The sequence below is a fragment of the Eptesicus fuscus genome, chromosome 11 (genome assembly GCF_027574615.1).
Source record: "Eptesicus fuscus isolate TK198812 chromosome 11, DD_ASM_mEF_20220401, whole genome shotgun sequence".
Classification (NCBI taxonomy): domain Eukaryota; kingdom Metazoa; phylum Chordata; class Mammalia; order Chiroptera; family Vespertilionidae; genus Eptesicus; species Eptesicus fuscus.
Window position 1 is genome coordinate 48,156,539 of NC_072483.1, and position 19,279 is coordinate 48,175,817.

General features: G+C 40.0%; 1 protein-coding gene across 1 annotated transcript in view; it reads right to left on the bottom strand.

The window, feature by feature from the left end:
* Positions 1 to 10,836: 10,836 nt before the first annotated feature.
* Positions 10,837 to 19,279, bottom strand: part of METTL8 (methyltransferase 8, methylcytidine) — an 83,138-nt gene continuing 74,695 nt past the window's right edge. The window contains exons 8-10 of the mRNA XM_054723156.1: positions 12,018 to 12,124; positions 11,825 to 11,890; positions 10,837 to 11,068 (exon numbers count right to left, since the gene is read on the bottom strand). Of these exons, the coding sequence (XP_054579131.1) occupies positions 10,929 to 11,068; positions 11,825 to 11,890; positions 12,018 to 12,124 (313 nt within the window). The 3' untranslated portion in view covers positions 10,837 to 10,928. The remainder of the gene's footprint in view (positions 11,069 to 11,824; positions 11,891 to 12,017; positions 12,125 to 19,279) is intronic.

A 19,279-nucleotide genomic window follows, 5' to 3' on the forward strand; every position in this document is an offset into this window, starting at 1 on the left:
GCTCTTCCTGAGCTAGGCCAGTCAGGAGCATTTACACTTACAGTCCAGTTCTCTGAGATTTAGTTACCAATCACTCGTGCCACAGTCTTCTCTGACCTTGTATTTTCTTTGGGTCACTGGAGCAGTATTTGGCTAGTCTGCCTGTGAACACTGCCTGCTTCCTCTAAGCCAGAGTGTGGCTTGCTTCTGCGGCCGGTCTTTCCTAGTGGTGCCTGTCTGTGCTTGTCTAAGCGTCAGAGGAATGACTGACCCAGTTCCTGTCACCATATTGGCATGGCCCATGTCCTCCTCAACTGGACCTTGTCTATGCCAAGCGCTTTGTCTTTGTACTTCCCTTCTCCTGAATATGGTATTTTATTTGCCATCTTACTTTATATTACAGACTAAGGCTTTAAAGAAAGAAAATACCTACCCCAGGTATTTTGTCGGTCAGTGTTTTCTCTTTTTATTATTCAATGTTTTCTAATCCAAACATCTTTTAATGTAAAAATGCATTAATATATAAAATTATAGGCTCTAGGTTTAGAAAGCCTGTGTCTTTGGAAAGTTAGCAACCTCATAACAAACTGTGAATAAAGTGCCCAAGGTAGGATGAACCAAGAGTAGCTTATATTCATATATAAACATAATTACAGTATAGATATGGCTGCATACCTAGAATGAAAATTAAATGTAAATGTACCAAAGAGAAGAAAGCACCAAAGATTTATAAAACTTACATGAAATAAGACAATGCTCAACAGAATAATAACCAAAACTTCATTAACTCACTGGTCTGGCGACCTAGAAAGTGAGGTAGCCCAAGCCAAATTCCCTCGGTGTTCCAACTCCTCCTGTACCAGGCCAGACACCTGGCAATGGGATGGGAGAAGGATAAGCCTTGCATGTGTAGTGCATTGCATTGTAGGTGAAAAACGGCAAACAGGGAATTCATTATTCTTGAGCGTTTCTCTGTGCTTATGATCAGATTCTGCATTCACTTGGAGGAGAAACAACCCTATTAAAATGTCTTTTAAAAAGTCAAAGCTAAATGACTAGGCATTAAAAATTTGAGGAATGGTGCAGGGGGGGGCGGCAGGGGGGAGGGGGCGGTGCGGTGGGATCTATGAGGAAACCGTCAGCTGGCTTATCCAGGGAATGAGCAGAACTTAATTCTCCTCCCAGCATGGGGCTCCTGGGCCCCCAGCTCCTTTCACTCCATAGAAAACAAATCCCCAAGTTGCTACTGAGCCAAACTCTAAAGGCCAGGCAGGAAATGAGCAGTACTCCTGAATGGGAAAGCCTGGATCAGTGGGTTTTTTTCTAAAGTAAACAAAAGATCTGCAAAAGTATTTCCTTGCACTATTTGGCAAGAGAAAGAAGCACCTGGAGAGTGAGTTAGGAAGAGAAAGCGTTTAAGAAATGGGAGTAGAGAATGGTGTGGACAAAAAAGGGGCCACATACTCAATCTCACAAGCCCAGGGGGCGGCCTGCACGGTGGCCTTACACACTCAGAGACGGAAAGTAACCACATAAGATGGTCTGAAATTAAAACTGTCTAACTGAAAGTGTCATGGTGGGTAGTCATGTCCTAGGCCGGTATCGTCCCTGACAAAGGTCGATCTTTGCCTTAACTGAACCTGTCTATGGTCTTTTTGCATCTACAATAACATACCTTTGGATGTCGGGGTAATCTCCTTCTTTCCAGACCCCTCGGGGCACAACCTCCCACCAGAGCAGGGGACCGCGGAATCCCTCCTTGTTATCTTGTTCCCCGCATACTGTCTCCATGTGCTGTAAATGTTAACTATCCTGTACCTACCAATGTGAAAGATGTGTCTATCCATTCTACTTTTTATTTAATCTCCGAGATTTCCCCACTTTGCTTTCTCCTTCCTCCCTTTTGATTGTGATGTATAAAATAAGGTGCAAAACTTCCTTTCTCTGAAGCCTTTTCTCAATCCATTGCGATTTGCTTCCTGGCAAATAAACTCAAATAAACTCAAAAAAATCTCTACAGGTTTGGACGCTTCTTACGTGGCCAATGGTTATACTGAAGCTTTGTTTCACTAATCTCCAGAGCCCAACTGTTCTGTTAGGAAACAAAGCTGCAAATGAAGAGGCCCCAGAAAGACTGGTGGATTAAGAGTACATACTAGTACGTTCATGGGAAGGGTACATTCATAGAATAATTACTTCTCTGGATCCTGAACTTCATTTTTCATTTGGACTAAAAAAACACTTTAAAAAACATCTTCTAGAGGGTCCAAGTGGAATACATGCATTACAATAAATGAGGCCTGTGAAGGAAGAAGAATGAGTAACGAGAAAAGCAATTCTCCTTGGAGACGAATATCCTTGCTTCAATGCAGCCTGTGATTCTGGCAATCTCAGTCCTTCTCTTTCAGGTGCTTTTCGGTGCTAGTTCCAAATGCTGCTTGAGGGGCCACGGTCTCGGCCCACCTGCGGGAGTGGGGTGAACTCAAGATGTATGAGGAGCTATCACATTCTCTATGGCAAACATTCTGTTCAGCAGAACAGCCCTGGGAGAAAGACAAGTTACTCTTAGGAAGCAAGAAGTGAGAGAAACGAGGCAGCAATTGAATAGTGTTGCTTATGTTAAGTACATTAACATTAAAAACAAACAAACAAAACCAATGCAATTGACTCAAGAGCATCTCAGCATTAATTTTAGGAAGTCACTTCGTTTTAGCACTTTTCCCCAATGGAAAAGGCTTTAAGACACACAGGGTGATTGCTGTTCCCCATATTTTTTGAAACAACCAATAATCAATATATATGGATTAACTGAGAAAAAAACTAGTTTCTGCTTTTTCTGCAATGAGCTAGGAAGTGCAACATAAAGGAGAAATGGGTTGAAAACTACCAAAGAATTTGTATAAGGATAACAAAACTCACAGTTTTCCTGGACCAAACCCCATCGGCCTAAGTAGGAGACATAATGGGCTTTTTGGGAGGCAATCGATGGCTCACCTAATTTGGCAGGTATCAGCTAATAGAAATGCATGTTTCCAGGGGCCCAGGCTCTATCTACTTAGTGCCTGTCTGCTGGAGAAAATCAAAGATAAAGACTCAAATTACTGGGAGGCCAAGCGCACTGTTAACTGACACTATTTGTAACTCTGTGAAGTCCATGTGCTCTTAAAGTACTGACCTTTTTTCTCCTTATGTAATACTAGGGGCCCAGTGCACAAAATTTGTGCACTGGGGAAGGGTCCCTCAGCCCAGCCTGCCCCCTCTCACATATTGGGAGCCCTCAGAGGATGTCCTATTGATGGCTTAGGCCCGCTCCCTGGAGCGGGCCTAAGCCACATGTTGGCCTCCCTTTGCGGGAGGCGACCAGGCTGATCAGGGGAAGGCGCCAGCCCCATAACCCCGCTGCTACAGCCACTGTCAGTCACCACAGCCACCAAGGTATTTTCATCAACACAGAGTCCAGTCCCTTTACCATGAAAAAATGAGAACTTTCTTTAAGCATTTTCAAGATGTGTCTTTCATAGGATATGACATTTCTTTCTTTATTTTTCTTTTTATCCTCACCTGAGGATATGTTTCCATTGATTTTTTCCCCCTTCCCTCTGATCCCAGACTCAGCCCCTGCCCAAGCCTAAAGCCTCCACTTTAGGCTTGGGAAGGGGTCCCCCCCCCCGCCTCTCCCCCCCACCTCCCCCCGCCCCGCCCCTCTGATCGCAGGCTTGGCCCCTTCCCAAGCCTAGAGCCTCTGCCCCAGGCTTTAGACTTGGGAAGGGGGAACCCCCCCCCCCCCCCGCCCCTCTGATGGCTGGCTGGGAGTGACCTGGGTGCCAAGGAGGTTCCCAGGACCAAGGTATGTATGCAAATTAACTTCCACCTTTGTTGGGTTAATTTACATACTCACTCTGATTGGCTGTGGGCATAGTGGAGGTACGATCAATTTACATGTTTCTCTATTATTAGGTAAGATAAGGGGGAGCAGAATTTGTCACCCTAAAATATGCCTCTTTGGCATAAGGATTATTTTAGGCTGATTATTTTTAAGCAATAGCAGATAGGAAAAACTCTGATAACTGAGTAGAAGTTACCTTTTTTTAAAGAGACATTTGCAAAAGGGAAATGTAATGGTGTATCAGGAAGAGAAGAACGACTCTAAATCTCTAAAAACTTACCAATGGAGGCGGCAAGAACTTAAATCTGCATAACAACCTTACCCTTGTTTACTGTGCTTTTCCTGGTCACCTCCCTCAACTGGCTCCCCACCCCACCCAAGCATCTTCTGTCCTTCGCTGACGATGGCATCTAAGGTGATGGCTTTGGCCATTTTGGGGAGTTACCCAGTTTTCCTGGGGTCTTTCCCATGTATGCAGGAGGTACTGGTATACACATTATTAAACTTTTGTTGGCTTTCCTACTGTTGGTCTCTCTCTCTCTCTCTCTCTCTTTTGTTAATCCTAACCACTGGTCCACGGGCCAGCGCTCTAACCATTGAGCAACTGGCCAGGGCTATCTCTCTTTTTATTACAGAGGTCTTAGCCAAGAACTTAGAAGGGTAGAGGAAAAAAAATACTTTTCCTCCCCTCAAGTGTTAATGTGTATTTATTCATTCACCTGCCTCTAGCAGCGCCTTACTAAAGGTTAAGTGGTTGTGAAACCACATGCTTTGGAGAATCCAAGCAGCTGTTTAAACTCTTGAACAAGTGGTGGTGCCTTGTGGCTTGCCTCTGATGTGTTGCAGAGGCAGCTGAGGGTGGGCTGTCTTTGGCCATCTGCAGGTTCTATTATGCTCCGCCGATCTCGTGCCAACCTGGCTTGCCGGAGTTGGGGTCACTGTACTCTGAGACATTTCGGGATGGTGCTCAGGAGAGCTGTGCTCGGCAGCCTCCTGGGCCCTCCCGCAGGTGCATGTGCTTTTTCGGTTTGATGCTGTTTTTGTCACCCTCTCTAGGCCCTCGCAGCAGAACTATTATTACTTGCTTGTTACTGTATGTTGCTGATTCATACTCAGAGGAAAAAGGCATTTTGTCTTCCACACTCTTTCCTGTCACTTAAGGCATATGTTAACGAAAGACAGATTTGGGCATCCATTCTTCCCTGTAGCTCTGAGGCCACAATATCGATTCATTATAAATGAAGATGAAACTGTTACTTTACTTCTATTCATATTTATAACGACACCAAAGCTATCCTGCTGGTACCTTTGTGCCTCTCAAATCTCAAACCATATTCCAAGAAATGCTCAATATTTTATGCTTGAATTGGCATTAATGTACAATGTTTTAAATAAAGATGTTTTCACTCATGTTTTATTACTGACACTCCATGAATTCACATACTGTATATTAGATTATGCTAGAGCTGAACCTCTTTGAAGGCTTCCCCTCCCCTGGCTGTACAGACTAATTTTTTTTAAGTGAGGAGGATGCAAGTATTGTGTGCTCTGCTTACTCAGAGGGAAGCCAAGTAGAAGGCCGTAGGCTGAAAGCTGAAGTGGGTGGGGCAAGAGAATTAAATATACAGAATGCGTAAAAGAACTGATAGAAGGCTTTGGCTTCGTCATTCCCCTGGGTTTCTTTTATTCCCTACCTTCCCAGTTTGTTCCTATGGACAAGTGCAACCTACTTATTTCATAGACTCACTGGAGCTAGAATGAGCTATAGTAACCTTGAAGGTCATCTGATCCAAACTCCCATCCATTGTTATAATTCCCCGTTTTATTCAGAAACTCTCTTTCTTCTCCAGCAGCTTTCTGAGCAGCATTCGAGCCTTTCAATTAAAAGAGCACTAATGAGAGGAGAGGTTTGGAATCAGACAGTTCTGGGTACAAATTGTGGCTATCACTGACATCTCAGAGTCTTGTCTCATCGGCTAAACAGTTATAATAAAGCTAATTCGTAGGAGCTTGAGGGTTAAATGAAGTAAATAAAAGTGTAGTACATAAAAAACAGTACAGAGAGATACATTAAGATACTGAGCAGTTCAATAGAAACTGGGACCTACACTTCCTGTCTGATGCGAGGCCGTACTTTTCCACAGCATCCTCACAGGGTCTCATAAAACCACTGAGAAAGTTTCTGATGCTGGAGTGCTCAGTGTGCTGCACTGTAGACTGTAAATGCTTTTATTAATAACAATACCTCACATATATTCAGGGCTTTAAGAATTTACAATGCACTTTCACAAGTCGGGGGGGAAATAGCCACACCAACGTGTCTACTGATGACTAAGAGGCAGGAAACCGAGGAGCAGAAGTTCTGAAAGGTCTATTAGCGATGCAAATGTGAAGTAGTCTGCACTTGTGAGGAGCTTAATAAACATGAAAACCAATTAGAAGTTACAATGCGAGACACATTCAGGCTTCAGATCTTGGCTTTAATGAGTCTGAAAACCATAAGAACACAGCATAGGGGCTTGGGGGCAAGAATTTAAGCTACCTGAAGCTTAACAGTCTAAATGGTTCAGATGTCCAGGAGGGCAGCTCTCTGCATTCGGATGAATTTTCACTTAGAAACCAGAGTACAGCAACGATTCAGATTGCATAATGGTAGAAACCTCAGTGCGTTCATAGTTTAGAGACAAAGCATATGGAACTGAGACAAACAGCAAATAAGCCCTCAGAAGTCAACATTAACTGGGTGTTTCGATCTGACAAATGTGTCATACTGCATGCAAAACTTTTAAAAATAGAAACTGTTACCTTGGCTTTTCTCACAGCCCTCTCAAACAGTTCTTCACGTGTGTGAGAATTTTTACACTTGGAAAATGCTCAAACGTGAATTTTTAGAAATGGTAAAAAATGGAAGATGCATTTTCAATATAGCATATTTCATTGTTTCTGTAGCCTAAGAAGATGAAAGAACATATCTTTTTCTGTTAGAAAGAAAATGGGGAAAAAGAAAAAGAAAATGGACCTTTCAAAATCTAGCTCCTTCAGAAGAAGATGAATTTTTAAATCTCAAACTCTGTCTAAAGGGAAAAATAAAAATTTCATGCAATTAGCAAATAGTTTAAATTAATCCCCAAGCAGGTGCATTTGTAACACTTCATGATTTTGTTAATACCTATAGGCAATATTACAAATCAGGGCTTTCTCTTTTTTGCTTCCTTTGCCCAAAAATCTACATTTTGTCTAGCAATAAACTCAAAATAGGGGGTTGATTCAGGTCAGAAAGACTGACCAACATACTAAGACACTGGTAGAAATAGCCCTACTGAGTCCTTACATGGAATAGGAGGTCTATGCTAGACAGAGCTCAAAAGAGGACAGTTTGTGTCTCACAGTCCAAATTCGGTTGCTGTATTTTTGAAGCTTCTAAAGGTTAACTACATGCTGTAATACACTATAGAAAGACACGACGCTGAATTGTACTGCGCCAGTCAAGAGGCGGGCTTGAATCTGCTATTTAGGACTGAGAGAGACAGTACAATTTCCATGTGTGAGAATGTGAGAATAATTTCACCTTCTGTTGTTTTTAAAACCACCTTGGGCCATGATTTTGAAATTGAGAAACAAGATCTCCTGGGGTTCCCATAGCAACATTAACTTATCTAACTTCCCGTGTTGTATGCAGTACTTTCATTAGTAATCTGGCTTGTAAATATACATTTTAATTATCAAAGACAACCAAGTTAAGAGTCTTGGGCAAACTTTAACTTTTACATTTACTGACATGCATGTTTAAACAAACCAGGATATTGTACTTCTGGAGACTTGCTACCAAGGCAAGTGTGTACAAAAACCTTTCTGTGGTCTTCCTTGCTCCTCATCTCTGCATTCCATTCTTTAGATGATCCCTCAACCAATCTTTCCAGATACATTTATAACATGCCATGGCTAGGATAAAACAGAAACAAACAAACCTCAGATGGCTCCAGTCCGGGGACTAGACCACGATGTGCCCTCCATTCTAGTCTGTCTATAAGATGACCCTCTCCCTATCTTTTCTCCACTATTCGTCATCATGAATGTCTTGCACCAGATACGTTTTCTCACCATCTTGAGAGCATACATTCAAGGACCCCCTCCCAGAACCCTGACTCTTCCCTCTTCCTTCCCACAGAGATCTTTCTTTCAGAACCACTATTACTGCTGTGACCATCACCATGTGGCACACTGTGACTGGGCAGCATACCTCCCCTTTATTTATTTTTTATTTATTTATTTTTATATTCATGTAAAATTAACCTTTTTTAAAAAAAATCTTTATTGTTCAGATTACAGATGTTCCTCTTTTTTCCCCCCATAGCTCCCCTCCACCTGGTTCCCACCCCACTGCAGGCCTTCCCCCAACCCTCCCTGCACTGACCTCATCCATAGGTGTAAGCTCTTTGTCCAATCTCTTCCCGCACCCGCCACAACCCCTTCCTCCCGAGAATTGTCAGTCTGCTCCCTTTCCATGACCCTGATTCTATTAAATTCACCAGTCTGTTCTGTTCATCAGGTTTTTTATTCATTTGATTTTTAGGTTCACTTGTTGATAGATATGTATTTGTTGTCACTTTGTTGTTCATAGTTTTTTATCTTTACCTTTTTCTTCTTCTTCCTCTTCTTACAGAATACCCTTCAGCATTTCATATAATACTGGTTTGGTGGTGATGAACTCCTTTAGCTTTTTCTTGTCTGTGAAGGTCTTTATCTGACCTTCAATTCTGAATGATAACTTTGCTGGGTAGAGTAATCTTGGTTGTAGGTTTTTGCTATTCATCACTTTGTATATTTCTTGCCACTCCCGTCTGGCCTGCACAGTTTCTGTTGAGAAATCAGCTGACAGTTGTATGGGTACTCCCTTGTAGGTAAATAACTGTTTTTCTCTTGCTGCTTTTAATATTGTCTTTTGCCCTTGGCATTTTAATTATGATGTGTCTTGGTGTGGTCCTCTTTGGATTCCACTTGTTTGGGGTTCTCTGCGCTTCCTGGACTTGTAAGTCTATTTCTTTCACCAGGTGGGGAAAGTTTTCTGTCATTATATTTTCAAACAGGTTTTCAATATCTTGCTCTCTCTCTTCTTCTGGCACCCCCATAATTTGGATGTTGGTACACTTGAAGTTGTCCCAGAGGCTCCTTACACAATCTTCATATTTTTGGATTATTTTTTCTTTTTGCTTTTTCATTAGGGTGTTTTTTGCTTCTTCGTATTTCAAATCTTTGACTTGATTTTTGGGATCCTCTAATCTGTTGGATCTCTGTATATTATTCTTTATTTCAGTCAGTGTATGCTTAATTTCTGATTGGTCCTTTTTCATATCCTTGAAGGTCTCAATAAGTTCCTCGGAGGTTTCTAAAAGATTCTTGAGTAATCTTATAAGCGTGGTTTTGAACTCTATATCCAGTATTTTGCTTTCATCCATTTCTTTCATTTGTGACTTGTTTCTTTGTCTCCGCATTTTGGCTGCTTCCCTGTGTTTGTTTCTATGTACTGGGTAGCTGCTAAGTCTCCTTGAGTTGATAGAGTGGCCTTGTGTGGTAGGTGTCCTATAGGGCCAGTGGCTCAGCCTCCCCAGTCATCTGAGGTAAACGCTCTTGGTACACCCCTTTGTGGGCTGTGTGCACAGTCTTGTTGTAGTTAACCCTTGATTGCTGTTGGTATTACTGGGAGGAATTGACCTCCAGGCCAATTGGCTGTGATGAGCAATTGTGTCTACACTGGAAGATCTGTTGCGCAGGAGACACCCTTATGAGGCAGGACTTGCTTCAGTGGGGCTTTGGTGCTCACTGAGGACTCCCCTTTAAAAAAAAATTGTCTTGATTTTCCTTAGAGGAACTTTCCTCCATTCTATACATTCTGGTGGCACCATCAACGAAGCTGCCCTGCCCCAGCCTATTAAGAGGTAATCATGACCTAAGTTGGACCAATCACATTCTCCCAGGAAGTTGAATTTTAAGTAAATTAAAAAAGGAAAAACAGTGGAAATTGAATTATTGCGATGGTGGTCCTTTGAAGAGACTGTCCATTTCTCCCAGATTTCTGTGACTCCTCATGAAGGTAGATCAGCTGTTAAGCTCCCTACTTGAGTACTTGATCATATATTATCTTTAATCTTAATTTAGAGGCTTGCGATGTGCACGTTTTGCTTTGCCAGCTAGATACTATTGATGCTCTCTGAAAACAGGCCTGGGTCTTTATTTATAGTATTCATATAATTCAGCACAATGTAAGTACTTAGTAACAAATAAAAAATAAACCATCTTAGAAATTCCGTAAGTACTTAGTAACAAATGAAAGACCAATCTTAGAAATTCCATTCTATTAATGCGCAATATGCAAGCCTACTTATACCCTTTTGAGGCAAGGTGGTAAATAAAAATTTGTAATTGCTACAATTAAGAATTTTCTTGGGTATAAACAGTTGTCTTAAGGAGAACATACAATGACTTGAACACCTAATAGTCTGTAAATAATTTTAGCATGGGTCATAGTTTCCCAATTTTAGAAAATGGAAGAGAAAGACATTAGTCTCTGAATTTAAAAAAAAAAAGTTTTTGGGAAAACAGACAACAAAACAAAAAAACAACACACCTTTGTCTTGGGCTTGTGATTTTCCCTGGAAACAACACAGGAGGGAGTTAAATTGTGTTTGACTAATATATAAATAGCATAGGTGATTTTCTCCTCTTCTGAAAAATGGAAGGTCATGGCTTCTCAGAATCATGACTTATGACAGTAATTAAATTGCATGCTTACAAAATTCAAACAAGCTTGCTCATATTAAGTTTTGAAAACATGGGCTATGGTGCACTCTTCCAAACCACTTACATGTGCTTACAAGACACCAAAGATCTCGCCCACAATAAACAGCAGAATACATATATTCTCTTCTTCTGATTGTCTTTTCATAAATAAAAAATTTATAGAAGTCTTTGAATAGTGTGGTCCTCTGGTTTGCACCTCAACATGGTACAGAGTTCAGCTATGAGAAAGAAGTGAAAATGCTGACGTGGAGCTTTTTTGAGTCAACTATAATGGTTTCTGGAATTTGCCTTGAACCCATACTCGGTGCATTTTCACTTGTTTTTTCCTATTAACTTGTAAGCGGCGATCAATCAGATTTTGCTTCTCGTCTAACCCAGCCTTGCAGAACATACTGTGGACTTCCCCTGTGAGACAAAAATAGCAATCAAGTGTGTGACATATGACTGGGGAGAGGGGGGATGGCAGTCAGAAACATGGAACATTAAATGAAATGACTGACCATCTAAATTTCACTTTTACTAACAAATACTCAATACAAAACGATAAAAAGAACGTGAAACTAAGTGGGTTTCTTCCACTTCACCCAAATACACCAAGTATAAACAGGCTAGCACAGCAAGCATAGATGTACAACATTATTGGTGACAGCTTGCAATATTTTGAAAGGTGCCCCCTGTTTGAGTTTTTATTGGTTTGCAGAGATCCCAAATGACACTTTATAATACTATTCACATAAGTTTGGGGAAAGTCCTTGAGCACAGGATTCATTTTAAATACTTTTTTAACATGAGAAAGTGACAAGAGCTAAGTAATTTTTCTAGGGACTCTTAAAATCATACTCCTGCCTCTGCTGTGGCATATCATCAAGTTTTTTCATATGTGGACAAACAGTACCTCCAAAATGGAACAGACTATCCCTTCATTTGGGTATAAGGATGGAACACATGATTATTTAAAGCAGTTTTGACTGAAGAAAGATTAGAAGGCAAAAAGGCCATTTTCAAACTGTTATGTAGAATAGTACAGTCACCAAAGTACAGACATCCAATGTTTAATCAAGCATTAAAGCCTCATTTTTAAAGCTTCTGAATTTCCTTTCTGTAAACAATAACCAAAAATATTTTTTACAACTAATTATTTATTCTTATAGATAAGTATACCTTTTGTAAAGAAATATGCTCGGGTACCGTCTCCTCGAACATAAAAATTTTCAGATAAACAGTGCCCTGAAAAAATAAAATAATTATGAGAAGAGAAACTTAATATTTCTTTTAAAAAAAATCGTGACATGAAATATAAATGAGGCATTCTTTAAAACACATGAAAATAATTTGAGACTGAATATACTATTACCCCTTTTAAAACGAAGCTGGGTCTTATCATATCTTCCATAGTCCCGAAATAACAGCATTCCCCCAGGTTTTAGTAACTTGGACAATCGGTTTACAACACCTTGCATCCTTTGAAAAAAAACAAGATACGGTTTGCAGAAATCTTTCATATACCACATTTAACTTTCTTAAAGATAAAATAAGAAAAGCTCGATAAGGCCCAAGAAACCTAAACCACAAAAATAAGGGCAACAAAGACAAAAAATATTTTGTGTAGAAAGAAAAAAGGAGAGAAAAGGAAGATGGCTGCCAACAGGAAGGCAGGCTGCAAGATAGTGTGTGAGTGAGAGAACAAAAGGAGAGAGTGTGGACGTACGGGGAGTATCTATTTGTGAGTGAGGGACAGCCACACTGAGTGGCCAGATTATTATGATCTCTGAATGCATAGTAATCTGGCCACTCAGTGTATATCCTATATAATAAAAGGCTAATATGCAAATTGTCCCCTCGGCCAGGAGTTCAACCAGCAGGCAGGCTGGCCAACTGCTCATGTCCCCTCCCCCTGGCCAGCCTCCATGCACCGGGCCTCTAATACACACACACACACACACACACACACATACACACACACACACACACACACACACACACACACACACACACACACACTGAGTGGCCAGATTATTATGTGTTCAGAGATCATAATAATCTGGCCACTCGGTATATATTCCAAGGGACTGTTGGGGACTGCGGGACCAGGCTCCCCTGACCGGGCAGCCTCCACTGCTGCTGAAATCTCTCCCGGAGCAACTGGCTCTGCCGAAGAGACTGCGCCGTCTTGAAGGGGAGAGTGGCTATGATTGGAAGCCTAGCCTTAACTTCAATCGGGAAGAATTGGATACCTCCCAGGACCCTACTACCACAACACCCAGGGACCAGCAGCGAACCCACAAACACCGGGTCTCAAGCAGCGTTTGGACTTGGACGAGCTCTGCACCTCCTCACGGAAAGGTCAGATTTCGCCCAGAGAAAGGTGAGGTCTTCGATCCAGGCTGAAGGGAGAAACGCGCGCAGTGGGATCTAGAGGTTCAGAGGAAGTCTGAACCCCACAAAATCAGTGGACGTTGGGACCAGCATAGTCCACGAATGTGGAAGGGGGTCCACAGGGCTGCTGGCAGAAGGGAACTCTAGAAATCAACCTATAGCTGGGCTGGGCACAGAAAGGCAGCCTGAAGCTTTACCAGTAAACTGGCTGCGCTGTGCCAGGGGGAAAAGACGTGCACAGAGATGTGAGCAGAGTCATGTGCAGTGCCGGGGCAAAAAAGTCGCGAGTTTGTGCACTTACTCTGGCTCTTTTTTCTCTTTAAATCCTTGTTTTTGATTATTAAGCCCAGTACATAAGATCATCCAATTAAAAACACTCTCAGAGACTGCAGGGGAAAGTTGTTTTTGTGGAAGAAACAATCAGAAAACCATCTCTGGGGCAGTCCATACCCCCAAACCAGTATTAAGTGCAGCAGGGAAAACAAATTCTAAATACTGGGTAGAGAGGACTTATAGCCCCGGATGACAATACAGAAACACTGCCACCCAGGGGTTGAATCACAAACTGATTCTTGTGTAAATACAACCACAGGCAGGCTGAGTAACAAAGAAATACTGCCTGCTTCAAAACAAGATTGTGGCTTATGACACAGAGGAGCTGTGGAACGCAGGGAACTTCAATACTGTCCTGACTACCTGACAGGAAACAGGTGTGCCAAACAGAACAGTAGAGGAAGTGAATTACCTTCACTACTGCACATTTTTATTTTTTATCTTTTACTTAAGAAACTATTTTTTTTATTTTTTTCTCACTTGATTTTACCTTTTTATTTATTGTATTTTTAATCAGTATGATTACTACTACTATTTTACCTTTTTTAAGGTTTCATTTTATTTTCTCTTTATTTTATTTTGGGATTAGTGTTCTACATTCTCTTTTCATTTTTCCTTTAGCATCATTTTACTCTTTCTCAACTTTACCTTTATGCCAACACTCTCTTCCTCACTTTTCCCCTTTTGTTGTCCTGTTTCTCTTACCCTTTTCCTGCTTTAGATTTTCCCTATTCCTTCTTTTTACCCCCTGTTAAAAATTCATCCTACTTATATATCTAATTTCCAATCCCCTGCTCCAAGTCCATACACACTTCTCTTTTCTCTTTCTTCACTATCCAAAATTTTTTTCTCTCTTCCCCTTTTTCGTTTGTTTTTTTATTTACGTTTTTTGTTTTATTTTGTTTCGTTTTGCCATTCTTTCTCTCTGTCCTATTGTTGTTGTTAGTTTGATTGTTGATTAGATTGGTTTTTTGTTTGTTTGTATGATTGTTTCTCTTTTTTTTTTTGCTTCTATTTTTCCTCTCCTCACTTGTTATTAGTTGTTGTTTGTAGTTTACATTCATATCTGGGTGTTAGTTGTTTGCATTTTTTTTTTTTTGGATTAGTTGTTGTTCTATTGGAGTTTCCTCCCCATATAGTTTTTCCCCCTTCTTTTTTATTCTCTTTCTTTTCTCTCTTACATTTCTTCCTTTTCTCAATATCATTTTTGCACTCTTTTTGTGTGTGTGTGTTTTTTTAATCCCCTAATTATCTTTTCTCTGGTGGTCACCTTTATTTGGGGTTATTAGTATCATGAATACATTTGTGGTCAGTGCCTTGTGCATTGTGCCTTTTGTGTTGTATTTTGTGCCTTTAAGTCAACACAGGAGAGAGAGAGCTACATAACCAGACACCCAGAGAGATCATGGGGAGACAAAGAAACAGCTCACATATGAAAGAAAAGGAGGCATCACTAGAAAAGGAAGTAAACAAAATGGAGGCAAGCAATATGTCAGAGAAAGAATTAGGAGAAATAGTCATAAGGTCGCTGAAAAGGTTGGAAGGCAAATTCAACAATATGTGTAAGAACCAAGAGGAAATGAAAAATGACATCACTGCAATAAAGAACTCAATAGAAAGCATCAACAGTAGACAAGAAGAAGCAGAGGACAGCATCAGTGAGGTAGAAGACAAGGTAGGAAAAAATACCCAAGCAGAGCAGCATCTAGAAAAAAAGCTTAAAAAACAAGAGGAGAGCCTACGGGAACTTTGGGATAACATGAAACAAAACAACATCCGCATAATAAGGGTGACAGAAAGAGAGGAAACTGAGCAAAGAATAAAAAACCTGTATGAAGAAATAATGACAGAAAACTTCCCTGATATAGGGAAGAAAAAACTCACACACAAATCCAATAAGCTCACAGAGTCCCAAACAAAATGAACCCCCAAAGACCGACGCCAAGGCACATTATAATTAAATTGGCAAACACCAACGACAAAGTAAGAATCTTAAAAGTGGCCAGAGAGAGACAGAAAGTTACCTACAAAGGATCCCCCATCATACTAGCAACTGATTTCTCAACAGAAACACATCAGGCCAGAAGGGAATAGAATGAAATATACAAAGTCATGCAAAGGAATAGTCTGAATCCAAGAATACTGTACCCAGCAAGGCTATCAATCAAAATTGTGGGTGAAATCAGGAGCTTCACAGACAAAAAAGGACCAAGGGAGTTTATCACCACCAAACCAGCAATGCAAGAAATGTTAAAAGGTCTGCTGTAAAAAGAAGAAATAGGAAGCGAAGAAGGAACACAGGCATAAAAAATAAAAATGGCGACAAAGAAGTACCTATCAACAATAACTTTAAATATAAATGCCCCAATCAAAAGACATAGGGTAGCTGAATGGATAAGAAAATATGACCCATATATCTGCTGTCTACAGGAAACCCACCTCAGAAAAAAGGACTCACACAGACTGATGGTGAGGGGATGGAAAAGGTTTTTCAGGCGAATGGAAATGAAAAAAAAAGCTGGGGTAGCAATACTTGTATCTGACAAATTAGATCTCAAAGTGAAGGACATAACAAGAGATAAGGAAGGCCACTTCATAATACTGAAAGGAACAATCCAACAAGAAGATATAACTCTGATAAACATATACGCACCCAATACAGGAGCACCCAAAAACATAAAAAAACTTCTGGAGAATATCAAGGGAGAGAATGACAGCAATACAGTCATAGTAGGGGACTTTAATACCCCACTAACACCACTGGACAAATCCTCTAAGCAAAAAATCAGCAAAGAAATATCAATCCCAAATGACACACTAGATCAGATGGAATAAATTGACATCTTCAGAACATTTCACCCCAAAGCCACAGAATATACATTCTTCTCAAGTGCACATGGGTCATTTTCAAAGATAGACCATATGTTGGGACACAGGCAAAGTCTCTTCAAATTCAAGAAGATAGAAATCATATCAAGAATCTTCTCAGACCACAGTGGCATAAAACTAGAAATCAACTACAATAAAAACAATCCAAAAAAATCAAACACCTAGAGGCTAAATAGCATGCTTTTAAACAATGACTGGGCTACCAGAGAGATCAAAGAAGAAATAAAAAGCATCATGGCAACAAACGACAATGAAAACACAACAATCCAAAATCTATGGGACACAGTGAAAACAGTTTTGAGAGGGAAGTTCATAGCTCTACAGGCCTACCTCAAAAAAAAACAAGAAACAATGGTAATAAATTATCTAACCCTACAACTCAAAGAGCTAGAAAGAGAGCAACAAGAAAAGCCCAGCATAAGCAGAAGGAAGGAAATAATAAAGATCAGAGCGAAGATAAATGACATAGAGACAAAAAAAAAAAAAACAATAAAAAGATCAACAAAACCAAGAGCTAGTTCTTTGAAAGGATAAACAAGATTGATGAACCTCTAGCCAGGCTCACCAAGAAGCAAAGAGAGAGGATCCAAATAAACAAAATCAGAAATGAAAGAGGTGAAGTAACAACCGATCCCACAGAAATACAAACGATTATGGAAAAATACTATGAACAACTCTATTCCAACAAAATGGACAACCTAGATGAAATGGTCATATTCTTAGAAAAATACAAGCTCCCAAAACTCAACCAAGAAGAATGAAAAACCCTGAATAGGCCAGTAACTATTGAAGAAATTAAAACAGTGATCAAAAATCTTCCAGCAAACAAAAGCCCTTGTCCGGAGGGCTTTACAGGGGAGTTCTACCAAGCATTCAAAGAAGAACTAAAACCTATCCTCGTCAGACTATTCCAAAAAATTCAAGAGGGAGGCACACTTCCAAGCTCTTTCTATGAAACCAGCATTACCCTAATCCCCAAACCAGATAAAGACACCACAAAAAAAGAGAACTACAGGCCAATATCCTTGATGAACATAGATGCTAAAATCCTTAACAAAATTCTAGCAAATTGGATTCAGCAATACATTACAAAGATTGTACATCATGACCAAGTGGGATTTATTCCGAGGATGCAAGGATGGTACAATATCCACAAATCAAGAAATGTGATACATCACATAAACAAACCGAGAGACAAAAATCACATAATCATGTCAATTGATGCAGAAAAAGCATTTGACAAAATCCAACACCCTTTCTTGATAAAAACTCTCAGCAAAGTAGGAATAGAGGGATCATACCTCAACATAATAAAAGCCCTATATGACAAACCTACAGCCAACATCATACTCAATGGGCAAAAACTAAACCCATTTCCCCTAAGAACAGGAACAAGACAAGGATGCCCACTTTCACCACTCCTGTTTGACATAGTACTAGAAGTACTAGCCATAGCGATCAGACAAAAAGAAGAAATAAAAGGCATCCAAATTGGAAAAGAAGTAAAACTGTCTTTATTTGCAGATGACATGATACTATGCATAGAAAACCCTAAAGACTCCATCAAAAAACTACTAGACCTAATAAATGAATTTGGCAATGAAGGATACAAAATTAACACCCAGAAATCTATGGCCTTTTTATACACCAATAATGAACCCACAGAAAGAGAAATGAAAAAAACAAAAACAAAAAAACAATCCCATTTACCATTGCACCAAAAAAAATAAGATACCTAGAAATAAACTTAATTAAGGACGTAAAAGACCTGTACTCGGAAAACTATAGGACATTGAAAAGAGAGATAGAGGAAGACATAAACAAATGGAAGAACATACTATGTGCATGGATTGGTAGAATCAACATCATTAAAATGTCCATACTACCTAAAGCAATCTATAGATTCAATGCAATACCTATTAATATACCAATGGCATATTTCAAAGATCTAGAACAAACTTTACAAAAATTCATCTGGAATAAAAAAAGACCCCGAATAGCCACAGCAATCCTGAGAAAGAAGAACAAAGTTGGAGGAATCAGAATACCAGACATCAAGCTATATTACCAAGCTACAATTCTCAAAACTGCCTGGTATTGGCACAGGAACAGACATATAGACCAATGGAACAGAACAGAGAAACCAGAAATCGACCCAAGCCATTATACTCAATTAATATTTGACAAAGGAGGCAAGAGCATACAATGGAGTCAAAACAGTCTCTTTAATAAATGGTGCTGGGAAATTTGGTCATATACATGCAAAAAAATGAAACTAGATCACAAACTTACACCATACACAAAAACAAACTCAAAATAGCTAAAGGACTTGAATGTAAGACGGGAAACCATAAAAATCCTACAAGACTCCATAGGCAGCAAAATTGCAGACATATGTTGTAGCAACATCTTTACAGACACAGATCCTAGGGCAAGAGAGACTAAGGAGAAAATAAACAAATGGGACTACATCAAAATAAAAAGCTTCTGCACAGCAAAAGAAACCATCAAGAAAACAACAGGAAAGCCCACTGCATGGGAGAACGTATTTGCCAATGTTATCTCCAATAAGGGTTTAATCTCCAACATTTACAGGGAACTCATACAACTTAACAAAAGAAAGATAAACAATCCAATCAAAAAATGGCCAAAGTATCTAAATAGACACTTTTTGAAAGAGGACATTCAGAAAGCCAAGAGACATATGAAAACATGCTCAAAGTCACTAATCATCCGAGAGATGCAAATCAAAACAACAATGAGGTACCACCTCACACCTGTCAGAATGGCTATCATCAACAAATTAACAAACGACAAATGCTGGAGAGGATGCGGAGAAAAAGGAACCCTCCTTCACTGCTGGTGAGAATGCAGACTGGTGCAGCCACTGTGGAAAACAGTATGGCGTTTCCTCAAAAATTTAAAAATGGAACTGCCATTTGACCCAGTAATACCACTTCTAGGAATATAGCCTAAGAAAACGGAAACACCAATCAGAAAGGATATATGCACCCCTAT